This window comes from Rana temporaria, chromosome 4 (assembly GCF_905171775.1).
Source record: "Rana temporaria chromosome 4, aRanTem1.1, whole genome shotgun sequence".
In the NCBI taxonomy this organism is placed as follows: domain Eukaryota; kingdom Metazoa; phylum Chordata; class Amphibia; order Anura; family Ranidae; genus Rana; species Rana temporaria.
In genome coordinates, this window is record NC_053492.1 from 325,651,748 (window position 1) to 325,668,933 (window position 17,186).

Genomic DNA, 17,186 nt, shown 5'->3' on the forward strand with positions numbered 1-17,186 from the left:
CTGACAGAAGCCATCCCCCATCACGAAGCACAGAAAATTCTGTGACATATGCAAAACGGGACATGCATGTATGCGTCCCTGCGGAACTACCCAATGTTCACGAAGATATTTAGGACCGGGCCCATAGAGAACCCCAACCCTCTTGTCCTGCAGGAAAAGTAAAATTACTCCGCAGCTTAGCAAGTCCCACACTGCCCAGGCAGACCGTCAAGCCGGGTGAGGAATACATGAGAAAATAACTATTTTCTGTGGATAGGCGTAAAGCCTATCTAGGACTCCGAAGAGACCACCTCGCTGACCCACTGGTCAGAGAGCAGGGAGGTTCACTGAATTGTGAACCTGTAAGCCGCCCCCCCCACCTAGGAGTAGGGAGGGAAGACTACCTACATTGGCGGGAATTTTTGGTGCCGGCGGGATCGGCTTACGCACCCAGGGACGGATTAGTCCCCCAGCTGAGCCCTTGTCGGCCCCCTTAATAATACATACACAAAGTGTGTATGTATATTATAAAAGTGTTTGCACACATGTCTTTGGAGGGTGGGAGGAAACCGGAGTACCCAGAGGAAACCCACGCAGACATAGGGAGCGGCAATGTAAGCTCCAGCTAGATTGGTGTCAGTGTCCGGAATTCGAATCAATGACTCTTGCTGACAAGTAATGGAATTAACCACTACACCACCGCGTGCATAAAACCATCTCTGAAACAGAAGCCCTGGATAACAAGGGCGCAGCATTCAATGAAGCATCAGACCTATATGAGGCCCTGGACCAACAGGTCCGCTAGCCTAATATCTTCGGGAGAAAGACGGTGTTCCTCCACTGTCTGGTGCAAAATGCTCACTCCGAGAGCGACTGAGGCCCCAGAGTAGTAGCCACAATAGGCCGCAAGACAAACCCCAGCATGGTAAACATGGCAAGGGCCAGTACTTCGGATCTTCTAACAGCCAGATCCATACAAGCAGGGACTCCCGCAATAGGGAGAGTGGTCACCTATACATGACACCAGAGGGTCCACCACCGGAGAAGAAGCCCCCTGAAAGGGCTCTCCTCAAAAGGGGCACTGAACCGCCAGGCGGTGAGGGACTACCTCAGCGGCTTTTCTCATTCCGCATCTTAGAAATTATCAAAGAAGGGCACAGAAGGAATCCATGGATTTTTTTAGGTGCCTAAAGTCATACCTACATAGTGAGCATGAAGAAGTATATATACAAACACATGATTTGGGATTTTTTAAATTATAAATTATATATATGTTTCCAGCAAGATCATTTTTATTTTATTTATTATCAATATATAATATTTTATATATTCGCACCCTGTTTCTAGGTGATGATGCGGATATTTTATGATGTAGCTGCATTTTTTCACACACCCCTTCAAGATGTATTAATCTGTGGAAGATGCATTTTATGTGTATGGAGTACCTATAAATCACAAGAAGGGGGCGATGTGTAAATAAAAATAATGGCAGGGATCTCTCTGGGTTTTAAATACGTTTTTTCCTCGTGATATAATTAAATTGAGTAAACAGCAGATATGATGTAATTTAACATATGCTTTTTAAACTTATTTTATATCTTTTTGTATTAAACCATGGTATTGTACATTATTGTATATGTAACGGGCATGTTCAAGTTGCTTCGTTTTTTTGCACAGTGCCTGAGTTGTTTGCCAGCAATGATGTAAATGTCAGCTCCCTTCTTGGTTTCACTTCCTGTTGAAATGACACGCAGCGGCTCTGTTAAATAGCTCAGCCGTTCTCACAGTCACATGGAGACCCATGACTAAGCCACGTGACGAGTGGCGTTACGCGTGGGGGAGGAGCCTATGTGACGGGACTACAATCCTTGTGAGGAGACCATCGCACTGAGCGGCAACTTTTAACTCTGAGCCTGTGTTTATCGGCGGATGTGTGAGCTTATACACCGTCGGTGTAGTATCTTGTTCACCCCTTTTTGGTCATACAGTATTGTACTATGAGGCTTGTCCTCTGTCTTTTTTCTTTTACATACTCGTTGGAGTGTTTCTGACTGAATTGCTTAAGAAGGTCGTTGTCTATCTAATGAGAAGCAGTGGGAAAGAGACATCAGCTGACGGAGTTTGAGGGCTGCATATGGGATCAGTTCCTTAACCCATCACGAACTCACTGTGCATTTTCATTAGAGAGAGTTTATATCTCTTAAGTGTTGTTGTTTCCTATTATTAATATTTTGTTTATTCACTGGATTTGAATTATTATCACTCACTATACTGTATATAATCAGCACTAGTTGATATTAGCGCTATCTCCTATTCATTTCATATGTAACAGACCTGTCTTTACATAAAAACCGACGCTCCCAGGGCCCTATACAGGGTATCTTACCCCCTTGTTGCGCTGACCTGGGGTACTCACCTCAGGAGGAGACTGCCCAGCGCTGCCGACCGCTCTCAGCACACGGCGTGTGGAGAGGAAAGAAACCATGAATGAACTGCGGCGTCTGCAGGGACCTGTGTGTGCCGTAGATACAGCACTAGGGGTCAGGACTGCACAAAGATGGCCGCCCGCTGCACATGACGCGGCTACGACAAAATGGCCGCCAATGGGAGTTTTCAATGTAATGGAAAACCTCCCAAAAAATGGCGCCAGTGTCGGCCAAACGGCGGCAAAACGCCACATTTTAAACAGAGAAAGCCTCCTAAGGCTTTTAGAGTGAAAAACCCCCACAGGAAAACCCAGTAACAAACAATAAAATGCCAGATAACACAGCCCCCTCAGGAAAGCCCCCCCCCCCGGACAGTGCAGCAAGGGAAAGGGGAAGAGGACCCCTGAACCAAGAATGTCCAGCCGTATCAACCCACCGAAGCGGGAGGGACTGTACTTACCCGTCCGAGCGAGGACACGCTGACGCATTCCTGACAGAACTACAACCGCAATGGAGGCAGCTGTCGGCCCGGTCCACTGTGAGTGAAACAACACCACAGCCCAGTCATATGTGGACCTCGGAGCAAAGCTCACCGGCCACCCCAGGAGCCATGGGGTATGGCGTGGCAGACCCAGCCTCTTTGCAAAGGTGTGCCCACGCTTGCTGGTCGGACTGAGTAGACTACAAGGATCTTTATTATCCAGCCTGTCTCTCAGCCGACAGTTGAAAGAAGATTCTTCAAGAAAAGATAAAATAAAACAGAATAAAAGAAAATTTCTCAGGGCGCTGGGCCCAAAGGGAGCCATACGTCCTTCTCCTTTGCTAGGCAGAACGAAACTGAGGCTGCAGCTGCAGTGAGGAGGGTTATGTCTGGAGGGACCGCCCCCTGGGTGGGGCTGTTCAACTCTGTTAGTGTAACATGTATTTAATTATCTAACATGTTTCTGCCTAGTCCTCTCCTGTAAACAGGGAACATAACCCACTTGTCAAGACTTAAAGGAGTTGTGTCCATCCATGGATGATAAGAGAAATTGCATTTTTTTCAAAATTGTCGCTTTATTTTTGTTTATAGCGCTAAAAAAAAAAAAAAAAAAAAAAAAAAAAAAACGCAGATGTGATCAAATAACACCAAAACAATGCTCTATTTGTGGGGAAAAAAGGACGCCAATTTTGTTTGGGAGCCACGTCGCACGACCGCGCAATTGTCAGTTAAAGCGACGCAGTGCCGAATTGCAAAAAGGGGCAAGGTCCTTAACCTGCATATTGGTCCGGGTCTTAAGTGGTTAAAGTGTAAGTAGACCCCCCTATCGGTTTCAGCCAAGGAAGCTGACATCTTTGCCTCTGTTTAATCTACAACTGCCATGATTCTGCACACATGATCAGTTATGACACCAGCCATTGGATGGTTTGACAGTTTGGTTGAGAGCACAACCAATGGGAGTGTTACATTTCCGGCATGTGATAAATGGATGGGTTTACTTCCGCTTTAGATGAAATGTGCCTATGGTTCACCAGGCCTTAATGCAGCAGTAATTCTACGCCGACAATACTTGCTCACCGAGAATTCTTACCTTTTAGGCCTTTTTATGGCTGCAATAAAATTGGCTAGCCATGTGTCAGTTGAAGGTCTTTTTCGTCAAGCCACCCCCCCCACTGTGAAACATTTCATTAAAAATTGTGTTTATTTACTGGCATTCCTCCTAAAAGTGGCAACAGTTTTCCATTTCAAATTGGGAGACCATCCTACCCACTGTCATCCAGGGGGCCGATTCTACAATTTAAAGGTAATAGTCAAAGATACTTGTCATATCTACTTACCTCCAAAGCATAAAAGTCTTCAGTCTCAAAGAATCTCTTCATTTTTCCAGAATGCCCTGAAAAAGGATCAAGCAGCCTCAGCAAGGGTCATATCAACATGAATAGGACAGACTATCAAAAAAAGCATACAAATCTTCTAATCTTCCCCCCTCTGGAGGTGATATCTGCACAATCCACATGAGCAACATCTTTGTAGGAAAGTTACATCAAGGTTCTTATTAGTGTGGTCGACCAAAGCGACAAGAAAATTTGAAGAAGCAGAATGGAATTTCTTTCTCAAATGTATGAATGTCTAACATTGTATGTGGTTTTGATTAGTAAATTCATGCACTCCAAAATCAAATGTTAAAAGCAAGCAAAGTCTTCAACTACATTCAAATGACATTTGAATCTACTTAGAATTTTCGGAGAATTCGCATACAAATTTTTTAACGAGTTTTCGTGAAATTTTCATTCAAAAAATTCTACTGGTGTATACCAAGCTTTCGAAAAGGAATTCATCCAGGTAGAAAACCATTTGAAGATGAAAGAAAAAAAAATATGTGACTTGCCTGTAAATTCCATATCTTAGAGTACAGCACTTGGCATAGGCAAAAGTATTCATAGATCAAAGCTTTCGTGGACATGCCCCCTGGGCACCTTTCCCTGTAACCCTATCGCACTCCAAGCTTTTTTAGCAAGCAATGCAGTGTAACCAAGTAGTAAAAGGTGTCCTGTACTGTATTCATACATATGGAATTTACAGGCAAGTCAAAATTCCTTTTACCTTACTCATTCAATACAGGATGCAAGCAAATATTCCTAGTCCCTGGCATGTCCCCAAGTGATGAATAAGAAGGGCAAACAGCAAAACATACATACCTGTGCCAACAGTTCTAACAATAATAAGGGTTAAAAAAAAATGCACAGGAAACTCAATCTGGAAAAACGGTTATATAAAAGCATAGGAGCAGTGGTGTATTTAGGTTTTGTGCTGCCCTAGGCTTGACTAAACTTGTGAACCTCCAATTTAAATATGACCCACCCCTTATTGTCAAGACCACTCCCCTTCCTGTTTAAGACTCGTCCAGTCATCTGTGCCTCACCAGTGCCCTTGAATGCAGCCTCACCAGTGCCCATGAATGCAGCATGATCAGTGTCTATCGGATGTTCTACATAGTAAAGTCACTGCAGAACATATCAGAATTAATTTGGGAAATAAACCATGAAAAATTATAAATGGTAGATCTGTAGCTAAGCACACATCCCATGTTTAAGCAGTGATGGAAATCTAAAGCAGAGTGCTATATGTAAATATGTAGCTCTGCCCTGCAGGTGGAACTAGTCTGGGTGAGACACGGACACCCATTTGCTTAGGACCAAAAAACTTTCCCCGATGCCTGAACTGTACAATAAGACACAGACAGCTGCAGCATGGCACTCAACCTTAGCATTCCTCTGAGCTCCAGACACCATAGGGACCCAGAAGAACAGCACACTGGCTGCGCAAAGAGAATTGCTGACTGTTTGATGCAAAGTTTCAGGCCTGGGGGGAGAAATTTAGCATTCCACGGAGGACGGTAAGAGGAGAATTAGGCTCCACAGGTCTGGCCACTTTATGGAGGCACCAATCCCTGCCAAGTAAGCCCCATAACACTGGCTCTACAGCAAGTCCCCACAGGGACTGTTAGTGCGAGGCAGAGGCGAAAGGGTGCTTTTCTTCATGCAGGGGAGGGGGGCAGCTTTTTTACCGCCCCCACAATAGTGCCGCCCTAGACCAAAATACTGTGCTGCATAGGAAGATTTTTATCCTTCGAGTGTGTAAACGCTAGGGATCAGATTTCTTTTTATTCAAGCAATGGTGGATTTTAAAGCAGGAAGTCCCTTGCGAGGTCCAGAGGACAGGAGAAATAGTGAATTTGTCTCTCTGATTGAAGCTTCTCTAGCAAACATATGCGATTCATACATTAACACAAACCAGCTCCAAAAAACAAATAAAATAAAAAACAGCCCTACTTCCACTGTAAGTTAAAGTGAAAGAAGAGTGTAATGCTAACTATTTTTGAAAAGGTCTCTCCCCTCCTCCTACTTATCATACCTAACCTGTATAAAAGAAAAAAAAGAAAATAAAAAGATTTGTATACTTACCTATTTTTAATCCACTCTGGTCTGGTCACGTGACCCTGCAGGTTCAGATCTTGTGCGTCAGTGAATGACTGCTGCAGGGGAGCAATATGCACAAATCGGTTGGGACGTTTTTGAGCCGGAAAAACTAAACACGAGTTTGGAAATTTTCTGGCAAACAAACGATGAATTGAAAGGTTAATGTGTTTCCCGACCAAACTGTTCGCAATAGGTATATGTGAAAAAACAAACAAAAAAAAAAAAAAACAGATTTATGTCCATTGAACGATTTATCAGTCATTACATTACACTATCATTTGCTCTCATGACCGAATGTCTGTTTCTCATAAATGTGTTTGAATGATTTTTTGTATAGTGTATGGTCAGCAAAAGGAACACGCAGAGCTGTATTCTAAGTAGACAAGCTGTGTGCCAATCTCCCTCCCCAACACAAATTTTATCTCAGAAAATGACACCGATAACAGGAGGAACTAAGCACCAAAGAGAAACGACGCTGCAGGATTTTAATCCATGATGGTTTCCTTTGAGACTGTGGTCCCAGCTCTCTTCAGGTCATTGACCAGGTCCTGCCATGTAGTTCTGGGCTGATCCCTCACCTTCTTCATGATCATTGATCACAAGGTGAGATCTAGCCCCAGACCGAGGCAGATTGACCATCATTCTTAACTTATTAAATTTTCTAATAATTGCGCCAGTTGTTGCCTTCTCACTAAGCTGCTTGCCGATTGTCCTGTAGCCCATCCCAGCCTTGTGCAGGTCTACAATTTTATCCCTGATGTCCTTACACAGTCTTGGCCATTGTGGAGAGGTTGGAGTCTGTTTGATTGAGTGTGTGGACAGGCGTCTTTTATACAGGCAACAAGTTTAAACAGGTGCAGTTAATACAGGTAATGAGTGGAGAACAGGAGGGCTTCTTAAAAAAAAAAAAAAAAAAAAAAAAAAACTTAACAGATCTGTGAGAGACGGAATTCTTACTGGTTGACAGGTGATCAAAGATTCACACATCACCCTGCTGCCTGACCCCCCATTCATCCATCTTGAAACAATGAACAGTCATTTGCATTGCTTTGCTGTATTTTATTTGGGGGACACAACTTGGATAGGATAGGGATGATATGAGATGCCCATAGCACTTAGCACATTTGAAGAACTTTAATTGAACGATTCAATCCTGATAATAAGGCACAGTTATAGTTCAGTTTGATGCTCTCCTTCACCGCAGACTATTGTTTCTCCTCTTCTGCACCGACTCCTTCAGAGTATCACTTCTCCTGTATAAATCCTTTGCTGCAAACCCGTTAGTTTTCTGTATATAATCACTGTCAATATAAGAAGTCACTCTGAATAACTCCTCAGCTTGCTCAAAGTCACTCAAATGCTGGTACTGAGCCAGAGGTGTTGCCACACCTCCCCCTGACGGCCCAGTACTTTAGCAGCACATGGCGACCGGTGGACTACTAGGCCCAGATAGTCCAATTTTGCAGATGCTGCGTTCCCCAGTCACAGGAATCCGCACTATGTTTAAAGTGGAGTTTCCATGCCAATTTTTTTTTCCATTATTGTGCTCATTAGACCTAAAAAAATAAAAATAAAATGTTTTTACTCATCTGAAAATGTCTGTTGCTATGCAGTCCCACAAAATCTGCCTTTGGAATCACCTAGGATCCTGACATCATCTCCCTCTAATGCTCCTGGGAAATGTGTGTCATCATCTCCCAGGATGCAGTGAGCTACCCAATTATCACTCCCCATCCAAGACTTCCAGGAAGTGCTTGTGGGCTTCACAATGCCCACAAGCAAAATGACAACGGTGTGGACATAGTTTTATAAACTATCTTTTTTGAATAACTATGCGGAGCGGTGGCGGATTGTAAAATAGTAAGTGACCGGATTTATATTATAAAAATGCATGATGAAAGGACATGCATTTAAAAAATGCCAATTGTGGTTGGAACCCTGCTTTAAAGTCTTTTCCTGAACGGCTGCGTTGCCCAGCCACAACAGTCTACACTATCCTCAATAGCTTCCTCTGGTTCCATTACTTGCTGTGGTGTACACACTGACCTTCTCCATGCCCCCAGTCCATGGAGGAAACGTAGTCCAGTGGTTCCTCTAATCCTTTCTCTCTTTCCTGAATTCCTCCACTGCAGTGTGTGTGAGGGATGAGTCTTTCCTCAGCACATGGCAGGCCCCAAGCTAGAGACCGCCCTGCAGGAGCTACCTACTTCTCCATCTTGCTTCTGTAACAACTCCTCCCGAGCAGCATGTGACCTCAGCTTATATGGGAGGTCCGCCCCTACCAATACCGAATGGGGATTGGCAGAGCTCCTCACATGAGCAACCTGCAGTACGAGACCCAGCCACTTTTCCAGAACATACTGACTGAAAGCAGGGGAGGTGTCTCTGAGCCTGAGCACAAGTGGTCACACCCACAGCTACTCTAAACACTCCCACAGAACTTTCAAGATTTGAGGACTATGTGAAAGTATGGGCCAAAAATCACACCTGAGCAATGCATGCGGCTAGTCTCTCCATTCAGGAGGCATATTCAAGCGGTCAAAGGATTTTGTACAAAGTATTACATGAATTTCAGTTAGCATGTTCAATACTTTTCACCTATGTTATTCCATTTTTTTACACACAACTTAATTGCTGAACTTATTTGTTTTGGTTTCTTTGTATGTATAGATTTCATGGGTTGTTACTGACGCAAGTTGAACATTTTATTTCAATATCACCTTTAGAAATATATTTACCTAGAAAAATGGTGATGTGTTCGATACTTGCCCACTGTATATAGTTGAATATTCAGACTGAAATGACCCCACTACAGAGTCTGATTCACCTGTTATAAACCCTTCCACTGAGAACCCCTTACCTGAGCCTGGCTGGTGCATGAGGCGCCTGCTCCCACTGCCAACATCGCTCCCTTCTCCATCATGCAGAATGTGCAGTGGAATGCTGTCCAAATTCCAGCTTTTTAAACTTGTCAGTGTCCCCCACGCTCCAGGGACTGGAAACAGATGCACTGCCATATTCACACGCCCCTCTCCCCTGCATTCCAGTGGCCGGAACCACTGCAGTTACACCCCCACTGGAGACCTCACCCACCAAACCTGACATCACGCGTCGGCCAGTACTCTGGAAGTCCCCGCTCACAGCAGCTTCCCCATAACAAAAACAACCCACTCCAGGCGCAAAGGCAAGGTCCCCGGCTTGGCCATTGCTCCCCCTAGCTGAATGGGAGAGCAAGCTCAGGAACATCACCCCCGACACCAGGGGGGAAGGTCCATATAAACACACACAAGAGAGAACTTCTTCCCCCTGGAGAGAGCGCAACCCCCCCACGAAACAGTTCCCTAGCGCTTCCACAAAAACTGAAGGCATGGTGGAAGAGGCCGTCTTAAGGTCTTGTTTCAGTGTTTCCTCGGAAAAACGTAAAAGCATCAATAACACACGTGTTATCTTTCTGATGTGGTTTTTGAGTCACATGACCTATAAAAAAACACACCATAAGCATGATAAAATCATGCTATTATTCTGTGTGTTAATCAGCACCTTTTTCTCTATCCGCAAAACGCTGATAACCCCATTTTCGGACGAAGATTTTTGGCGGCCAAAATTTCAGTGCATCTCTAATTGAAATTCTTGCAATGCACATAGATCGCCCAAAGGGGAATAATTTATCAACACACGTGGAGTTACTCTTAGGCCCCGTACACACGACCAAACATGTATGCTGAAACTGGTCCGCGGACCAGTTTCAGCATACATGTTCGGTCGTGTGTATGCGCGAGCGGGCCGAATTCCAGCAAACATTTGCCCGCCGGGCCTTTTCCCAGCAGACAAATATTCCTGGACGTGTTTTAAAACCGTCCGCTGGAATCCTGCCCGCTCAGACATGTACGGTCGTCAGTACAGACCTACCGTACATGTCCGAGCGCCCGCCGTCCCTTCCATGCGTCGAATGACTTCGACGCATGAGTAGAAGCCTTTAAATGGCAGGCCCGCCCACGTCGCCGCGTCATCATCGCGGCGACGACGCGGACACGCCCCGCGTAATGTTTACGCGCGGACTTCTGTACGATGGTTAGTACAACCATCGTACAGAAGCCCTCTGGCAGGCATGTACGGTGAAAACGGTCCGACGGACCGGTTTCATCGTACATGTTTGCCCGTGTGTACCGGGCCTTAAATTTTTTTTTTTTTAACTGGGGATAAATAAATTTTCTTTGAGTGCTGTGGGTTTTTAAGATTTTTATATTCAAAATTTTCACAGCTATTTCTATGAAAAATCCTTTCCATATTTGTAAATTAAATCTCTTTTCCTCTAGATGTAGAGTGCCCCCATTGTCCTTTGCGATGACCTTAAAATGAATAACTCAACACCAAGTTCACTATACGGACCACTTGTGTATTTTTACATGCTGATCATATCCTCCCTTAATATCCGCTTCTAAAGAGAGAATGAATGCAGTTCCTATAATATTTCCTCATAGCTGAGCTCCTCTAATCAGTTTGGTTGCCCTTTCTCCAGTTCCCCAATATCCTTTTTGAGAACTGGTGCCCAAAACATCACTGCATATTACAGAGGAGGTCTTACTAATGATTTGTCTAGGGGCAGCTTAGGACTCTCTGGAGTCCATAAATCTTAAAGCGGCATTCCACCCAGAATTATTATTATTATTTTTTTAAATGTAATCCATTCTTTTACACCGTTTTAAAACATTAAATCCATTTCATTTAACAAATCGCCGCTCAATTCCCTTTTTTTAAACATACTTACTGTTTATTTCTGCTCTACAGAGCGCTCCCATCTCTACTGTGGGCACATGAAGGCCACTAGCAGTCTCTTCCCGTGATACTGTATGGTGATGCTTTATCAGGATTAACCTCTGAGCTGCATTAAGCAGATTAGGCAGTATCGATTTGCGGTACTGGCTGAGAGGAGTGGTGGGAAAATGCAGTAAGGATTCCAACGGGGGAATCCGGGAGCTCCAGGTCTAAAATGATCTTGATCTGTGCATGGATATCTAGCCAATAGGCCCGTAACCTGGGGCACTCCCACCAGATGTAAAGGAATGAACATCTAAGGCCACATTTTCTCCAGCATGTGGCCGAAAGAGACAGGTAAATCTTGTCAAGTTTTTGTCCGTTTTTTAGGTCTGCTCTAATAGTGGAGAGTAATGGCACATAATTGCATATATAGAGCTGGAAGCAGCTTGCGGGTAAATAAAACCTCCAAATATTTCAGCAAGGTTTGACACTTGGTAAAAGGAGAAGGAAGTCTGCAGCTGTGTACGCAGGCCCAGGGGCACATTCAGGGACAGGATCTTTGACTTGTAGTTTATTTTAAGAGTTGGACAGTAGGATGCATCCTCTTAGCTTGGCCATGATATTAGGCAATGAGATTAAGGGTTCTGAAACATAGAATATAACATCGCCTGTGTAGGCAGATAACTTATGTTCAGTTGGCCCTACTGTGAAGCCCCTGATGTCGTTTTTAAGGCGGATCTCATTAGGCAGCATTTCAAGGGTTAGGGTAAAAATGAGGGGGATACAGGGCATCCCTGGCGTGTCCTGTTACTGATCGGGATAGCATCTGACAGTAGCCCATTCACTTTCACTTTAGCGGTGGAGAAACTATAGAGGAAGGATATCCACGCTGGCATATGGGGGCCCAGGCCAAGCCTAGTCAGCACCGTTTTCATGTAGGTCCAGTCGACCCTGTCAAACGCCTTCTCAGCATAGGTGGAAAGCAGGAGACAGGGGTGCGTTGTCGTCTGGGATTCAACCCAATGAATCAGTTGGAGTGCTCTATTAGAATTGTCCCTAGCCTCCCTCCCTATGATAAACACTGTCTGGTCAGGGTTTTTTACCGTCGGAAGGATTGGTTTAAGTCTATTGGACAAAATCTTTGCCAATATCGGTGTTTAAAAGCAATATAGGCCTATCGTTCCCTGGCATGAAGTGATCTTTCCCCTCCTTTGGGAGGACTGTGATATGTGCCATCAATGCCTCACTGGGCATCGTTGTACCGGAAGCCAAAGCTGTGAAATAGGCACACATGGGGCTAGAAAGGAAGCAGTGAATATTTTCTATAGTAGGCATCTTTCCCTTAGGAAAATCTTTAATAACCACCTCAATTTCCGACAGAGAGATAGGGGCGTCCAGCTGTTCGCCAATTGAGGCATCCAGCTCTTGAGACTGGGCCTCCGTGAGGTATTGTAGGATACGGTGCATCTGTTGAGGTTCCGTTGAGCCAGGTAAGGTATGGGGAGGTGGTACAGCTGGGCATAGTAATCCCTGAAGGTATTGGCTATTTTTGAGGAATGAACTATCAATACTCCAGTCGTGGAAGTGAGCTTATGTACATGTCCCGAGTCGCGCTGGCATTTGAGGGCTCTCGCTGGTATTCTCCCACATTTGTTGACAAATTCATAGAACTTGTATGCAACGTGGTGTATTCACGCCCTGATCAGTTGAAGTGCTCTGATCCAGTAAAGTAGCCAGGTCCTGTCTAAGGGAGTGCAGTTCCGACCCCTTTTCAGGGGTGAAGCGCTGTTTGTGGATGAGTTCTGCTGCTCCATTCTTAGCTAAAAAGGGTCTGCAAATCCCCCTCCATGGCCTTCTTCAATCTTGTCCCCCTGGCATATCAGCTCCCCTTAAACCACTGCTTTATGTCCCTCCCACACAGAGCCCATTCCTACCTCGGCTTATTCTCTGCAAAATACAGGGAAATGGTGTCAGAGACCTGTTTCTGAGCTACCGCGTCATCCAGGAAGCCTTTGTTTAGGCGCCAGATTCAGGTCCGTGCATCCAAAGACAGGGGATGCAGGGAAATGGAAACCGGGGCATGATCCGATTTAGGGATGGAGTCGATGGATGGGCCAGTCAGGGAGTCAAGGGAGTACTGGTCCATCACCAAGAGGTTTATACAAGTATAGACATTGTGCATGGCAGAAAAGTAGCTATAGTCTCTACCCAAGGGGTGGAGTAATCTCCAGCAGTCAACCAGATGGTGAGCCTGCAAGGACTTCCTAAAATGTTTCAGAAAGGCGAATGAGTGGGCAGAGTGGCCTGAGGACGTGACTAGCTGCGGGTCGGGGCGAACATTGAAATCGCCCACTAGGATGAGCTGTCCTTCCCTAAAGAAGCACAGGGATTCCAGGACAGAGTCCAAGAAGGTAAGTTGTTTGCTATTCGGGGCGTACACAGCTTCAAATGTAAACCTACGGCTGAAAATGGTGCCTTTAACAAATACAAACCGGCCGTTGAGGTCTTTTAATTGGTTCGCCAGTACAAAGGGACATTGTTTATGGACAGCTATGGCAACCCCCTTAAATTTGGGACAAGGGGAGTTGCTCATGTACCATGAGTTGTACAGGAGAGTGGGGAGGCGGGGGACCGAGTCAATGCGGAAGTGCGTTTCCTGCAAAAAAATGGTGTGCCCCCATACGTTTCATCTCAAGCCACAACTTACTGCGCTTCGATGGGGATCCCAGACCACGCACGTTGTATGATATGACTTTCAAGGCGGCCATGATGAAAGACCACACAGTAGGGCCACCAGGCCCCTAGCAGGGGGGAGGAGGGACCTGCAGCACGCCCAAGCTGGCATCAAGGAGCATGGATAGCACGAGTAAGAGCCTAAAAAACAAACCTCGGTTATTGCAGGTGAAAAACAGAGGAAACATAGTAAACAGTAGAGCAAAAAAAAAAAAGGCCCAAAGGGCACACCAAAGTAACATCGCTGCTAGTTCCACCCCATCCTCAAGGCGAGTAGACAGTGGAGACCAGCGAGCAGCGCCATTCCCCAAAAAGGGAACATAACTCCAAGGAGTTGACCTATTGGGGGAAGTGATAAGACATGGGGAGTGAGTCCGCATGGGGACCCGCTGTCAGCACGAGGTACAAGGCCTGCACCTCAACATAAGGCAAAAAGTGATACAGCAGCTAGGGGGGGGGGGGGGCGGTCAGGTGATCATGGAGGCCAGAGTGAGACAGCGCAACCGGTCAGGCCGTCTCCCGTGGGGAGTGAGGATGGGGTGTTTGGCCAGGGGGGCCCCTCCTGGATCTGTGTCGACGTCTGAGGCGGGCAAGGTATCTCTGGCAATGCTCTCTAATCAGGGATGTCCACCTAAGGCAGTCCATGGGATTCCATGAACTGAGGTAGGTCAGCTTTGTTCTGCAAGCTAAACGGTTTGCCATCCTTAGAGCCGGAGAGGCTGAACGGGAAGCCCCATCTGTAAGTCAGTTGTGCATCCTGCAAAGCTGCCAGCAGTGGCTTGAGATCCCAGCATTGCATAAGCGTGCGCTTGGAGAGGTCAGGGAAGAAGGTTAACTTGTCTCCATCAAAATCCACATGGCGAAACTCTCTGGCCTGAGACATAATGTGCTCCTTCAGTGAATATTTGTGTAATTTACAGATGTCTCTAGGCTTGTCAGGGTCCTCAGACGGGGGCCGCAGGGCTCTGTGGGCTTGGTCGATTTCAATGTATTTGGTTGCCTGGCAGCCCAGTATTTGCTTAAAAACCCCTTGCAGCGTGGGTATGATATCCCTCGGACCTGTGGCTTCTGGCAGGCCCCTAATGAGTATGTTAACCTTGCGGCTCCTATTCTCAAAGTCATCCATTTGATCCAGCAGGGCGTCAAGCCTGCAGTCTTGCATTTTGCAGTGGTCAGTAAGGGCCTGTATGGCAGGGGTAGTCTCTTCCCATTGCATCTCCAGGGCATCCATTCTACCCTTTAGGTGTGCTGTGTCCGCCTGCAGGGCCTCAATGTCCTGTCACAGGGCCTTTTCAACTCTGTGGGCAAACCACTCTAAATCAGCCTTAGTGGGCAGGGAAAGAATATGGGAGCAGATGTCTTTGCAACCCCAGACATCACCTCCGTCTGTTTGTCTGTCCATGCTATCGGAGCTGGAGGGAGAGGAGGGGGGAGGCAGAGACAGTAGTGGCATAAGTGGAGAGTCGATGGGGGAGGCAGCCCTGGCAGCGTGCTCAGGCGCCATTTTGGTTGTACCTGGCGTTCCCCTGCAGGTCCCGGAGAAGTAGGGACGTCTTGCGCTTCGGTGGCATAGTTTGGGGTGCAGATCCCCCCGGGAAAGCTGCCGTATGGGCGGTATGAAGAGCAGGTCACATGGAGCTCAGAGGAAGCACGTCTTCAAGCTGTAGCCACACCCCCTGTTGCCATTTGTTTTAAAAATACACCGCTAAGTGTGCGTTGTTGCCACATGTGCGTTGCTATGTGTTTTTGAAACGCACAACAAAGTGCGTGTTTTCTGTGCTGGTTGCATTCGGGAACATGACATACATCGCTGCGCATTTTCAAACACTGCAAAGCATATGTTTTTTATTTTGGCTTGCCATACGTTTGGAAACAGGCAGATGCGAACGACTGGTGACAGAAACATGATTTTGTTTTTGAAACACATGGCAAAGCATGTATTTTCTTGCAGATTGTTATGCGCTCAGAAATGTATAGATAAGAATGCAGCCTAAATATTACATTTAATATGCATTGCCGCACATTTTAAAAACATGCAGATGCAAACCCAGCCTAAATGACACTGAGAGCGACGTGCATTTGGTGGGCGCAGCCATGATTTTCTGTGTGGGTTGCGTGCATGGGTGCTCTCTTAGGAAGCGTCAGTGGGGAAAGAAAGATCAGGGCTTGACATGTCAAATCACATCAATGTGAACCTAGGCTTAGAATAACAGCATTCCATTCCTCCCCCAATCACAACCCACTCGAAGGCCCAGAAACACCCTCAGTAACCCATAGACCAGCCCACATCAACTCCCACAGCCGATATAAATGACTGCCATAGCGAACCAGCACTATCCAAGACCCCTTAGCTTATCCAGTCATTAGCCGTAAATCAAGGTAGGGTGAAACACATCACACTGTTTATTCAAACACATGTAACAACAGATACACTCAGGGACAATCAGCCCCCTTCCCCTCTGATTCAGGGCAGGGTAAACTGTCCAATCGTCAATAAGGGACACACAGGTAAATCAAACATTTGAATAATAGTCCCCCTTATCAGCAGGAAAGGCTGTTGGAGGAATCCCCCCTCCCCTCTCTATCCTGCCCCCAGTCTTCCTGCAAGATACACATAATATAAACCAGGGTTTGACAAATTTGCTTGGAATCTAGGAGCCAGCTAAAAAAGTTAGGAGCCAGAAAACGCACCCTGTCCTGACGAGCTTGCGCGCAGAAGCGAAAACATACGTGAGCAGCGCCCGCATATGTACACAGTGTTCAAACCACACATGTGAGGTATCGCCGCGATTGGTAGAGCGAGAGCAATAATTCTAGCCCTAGACCTCCTCTGTAACTCAAAACATGCAACCTGTAGATTTTTTTTAAATGTCGCGGGGGCGGTTCAGGGCATTTGCGATGATATTAGAAAAATTATCTTTTTTGGCCTTAAAGAGCTCTTTGTGATATTTCTTAGTTATTACCTTGTACATAATGTGGTTTTCCTCTGTAGAGCTTCTTCTCCAGGCTGCTTCCGCTCTTCTGCGCTCTTGCTTCAACGACAGCTGGTCGTTAAACCAGCTGGAGTTGTTTTTCCGGATGCACGTTCTGCGTTTCGGCGCTACTATGTCTGCTGTCTGTAGTAGAGCCTTGTTGATGGAGTCGAGTGTTTCTGTCGCTGTTTGATGTTGATCAATTGTTTTTATTTTGTTGTGCAATGTAGTTTTGAAGAGTTCCGAATGGAGCTTCTTCTTGGATCTTGTCCAGTGTGTTGTCAACGGGTTTGTTGTTTTTTTTAAAGGGGGCGTTTGTAGTGACTTTGAATTTTATTGCATGATCTGTCCATAGTAA

The 17,186-nt window shown here is 45.9% G+C and overlaps 1 protein-coding gene across 6 annotated transcripts in view; it reads right to left on the bottom strand.

Annotated features, from left to right (window-relative positions):
* Positions 1 to 17,186, bottom strand: part of LOC120937451 — a 499,763-nt gene that overhangs the window by 387,431 nt on the left and 95,146 nt on the right. For 5 of the 6 annotated variants that reach the window (XM_040350703.1, XM_040350702.1, XM_040350704.1 and 2 more), the window contains exon 2: positions 4,224 to 4,279. In XM_040350703.1, the coding sequence (XP_040206637.1) occupies positions 4,224 to 4,265 (42 nt within the window). In that variant the 5' untranslated portion in view covers positions 4,266 to 4,279. Of the gene's footprint in view, positions 1 to 4,223; positions 4,280 to 17,186 lie in introns of those variants that run through there. The other variant, XM_040350705.1, reaches the window with a different exon arrangement.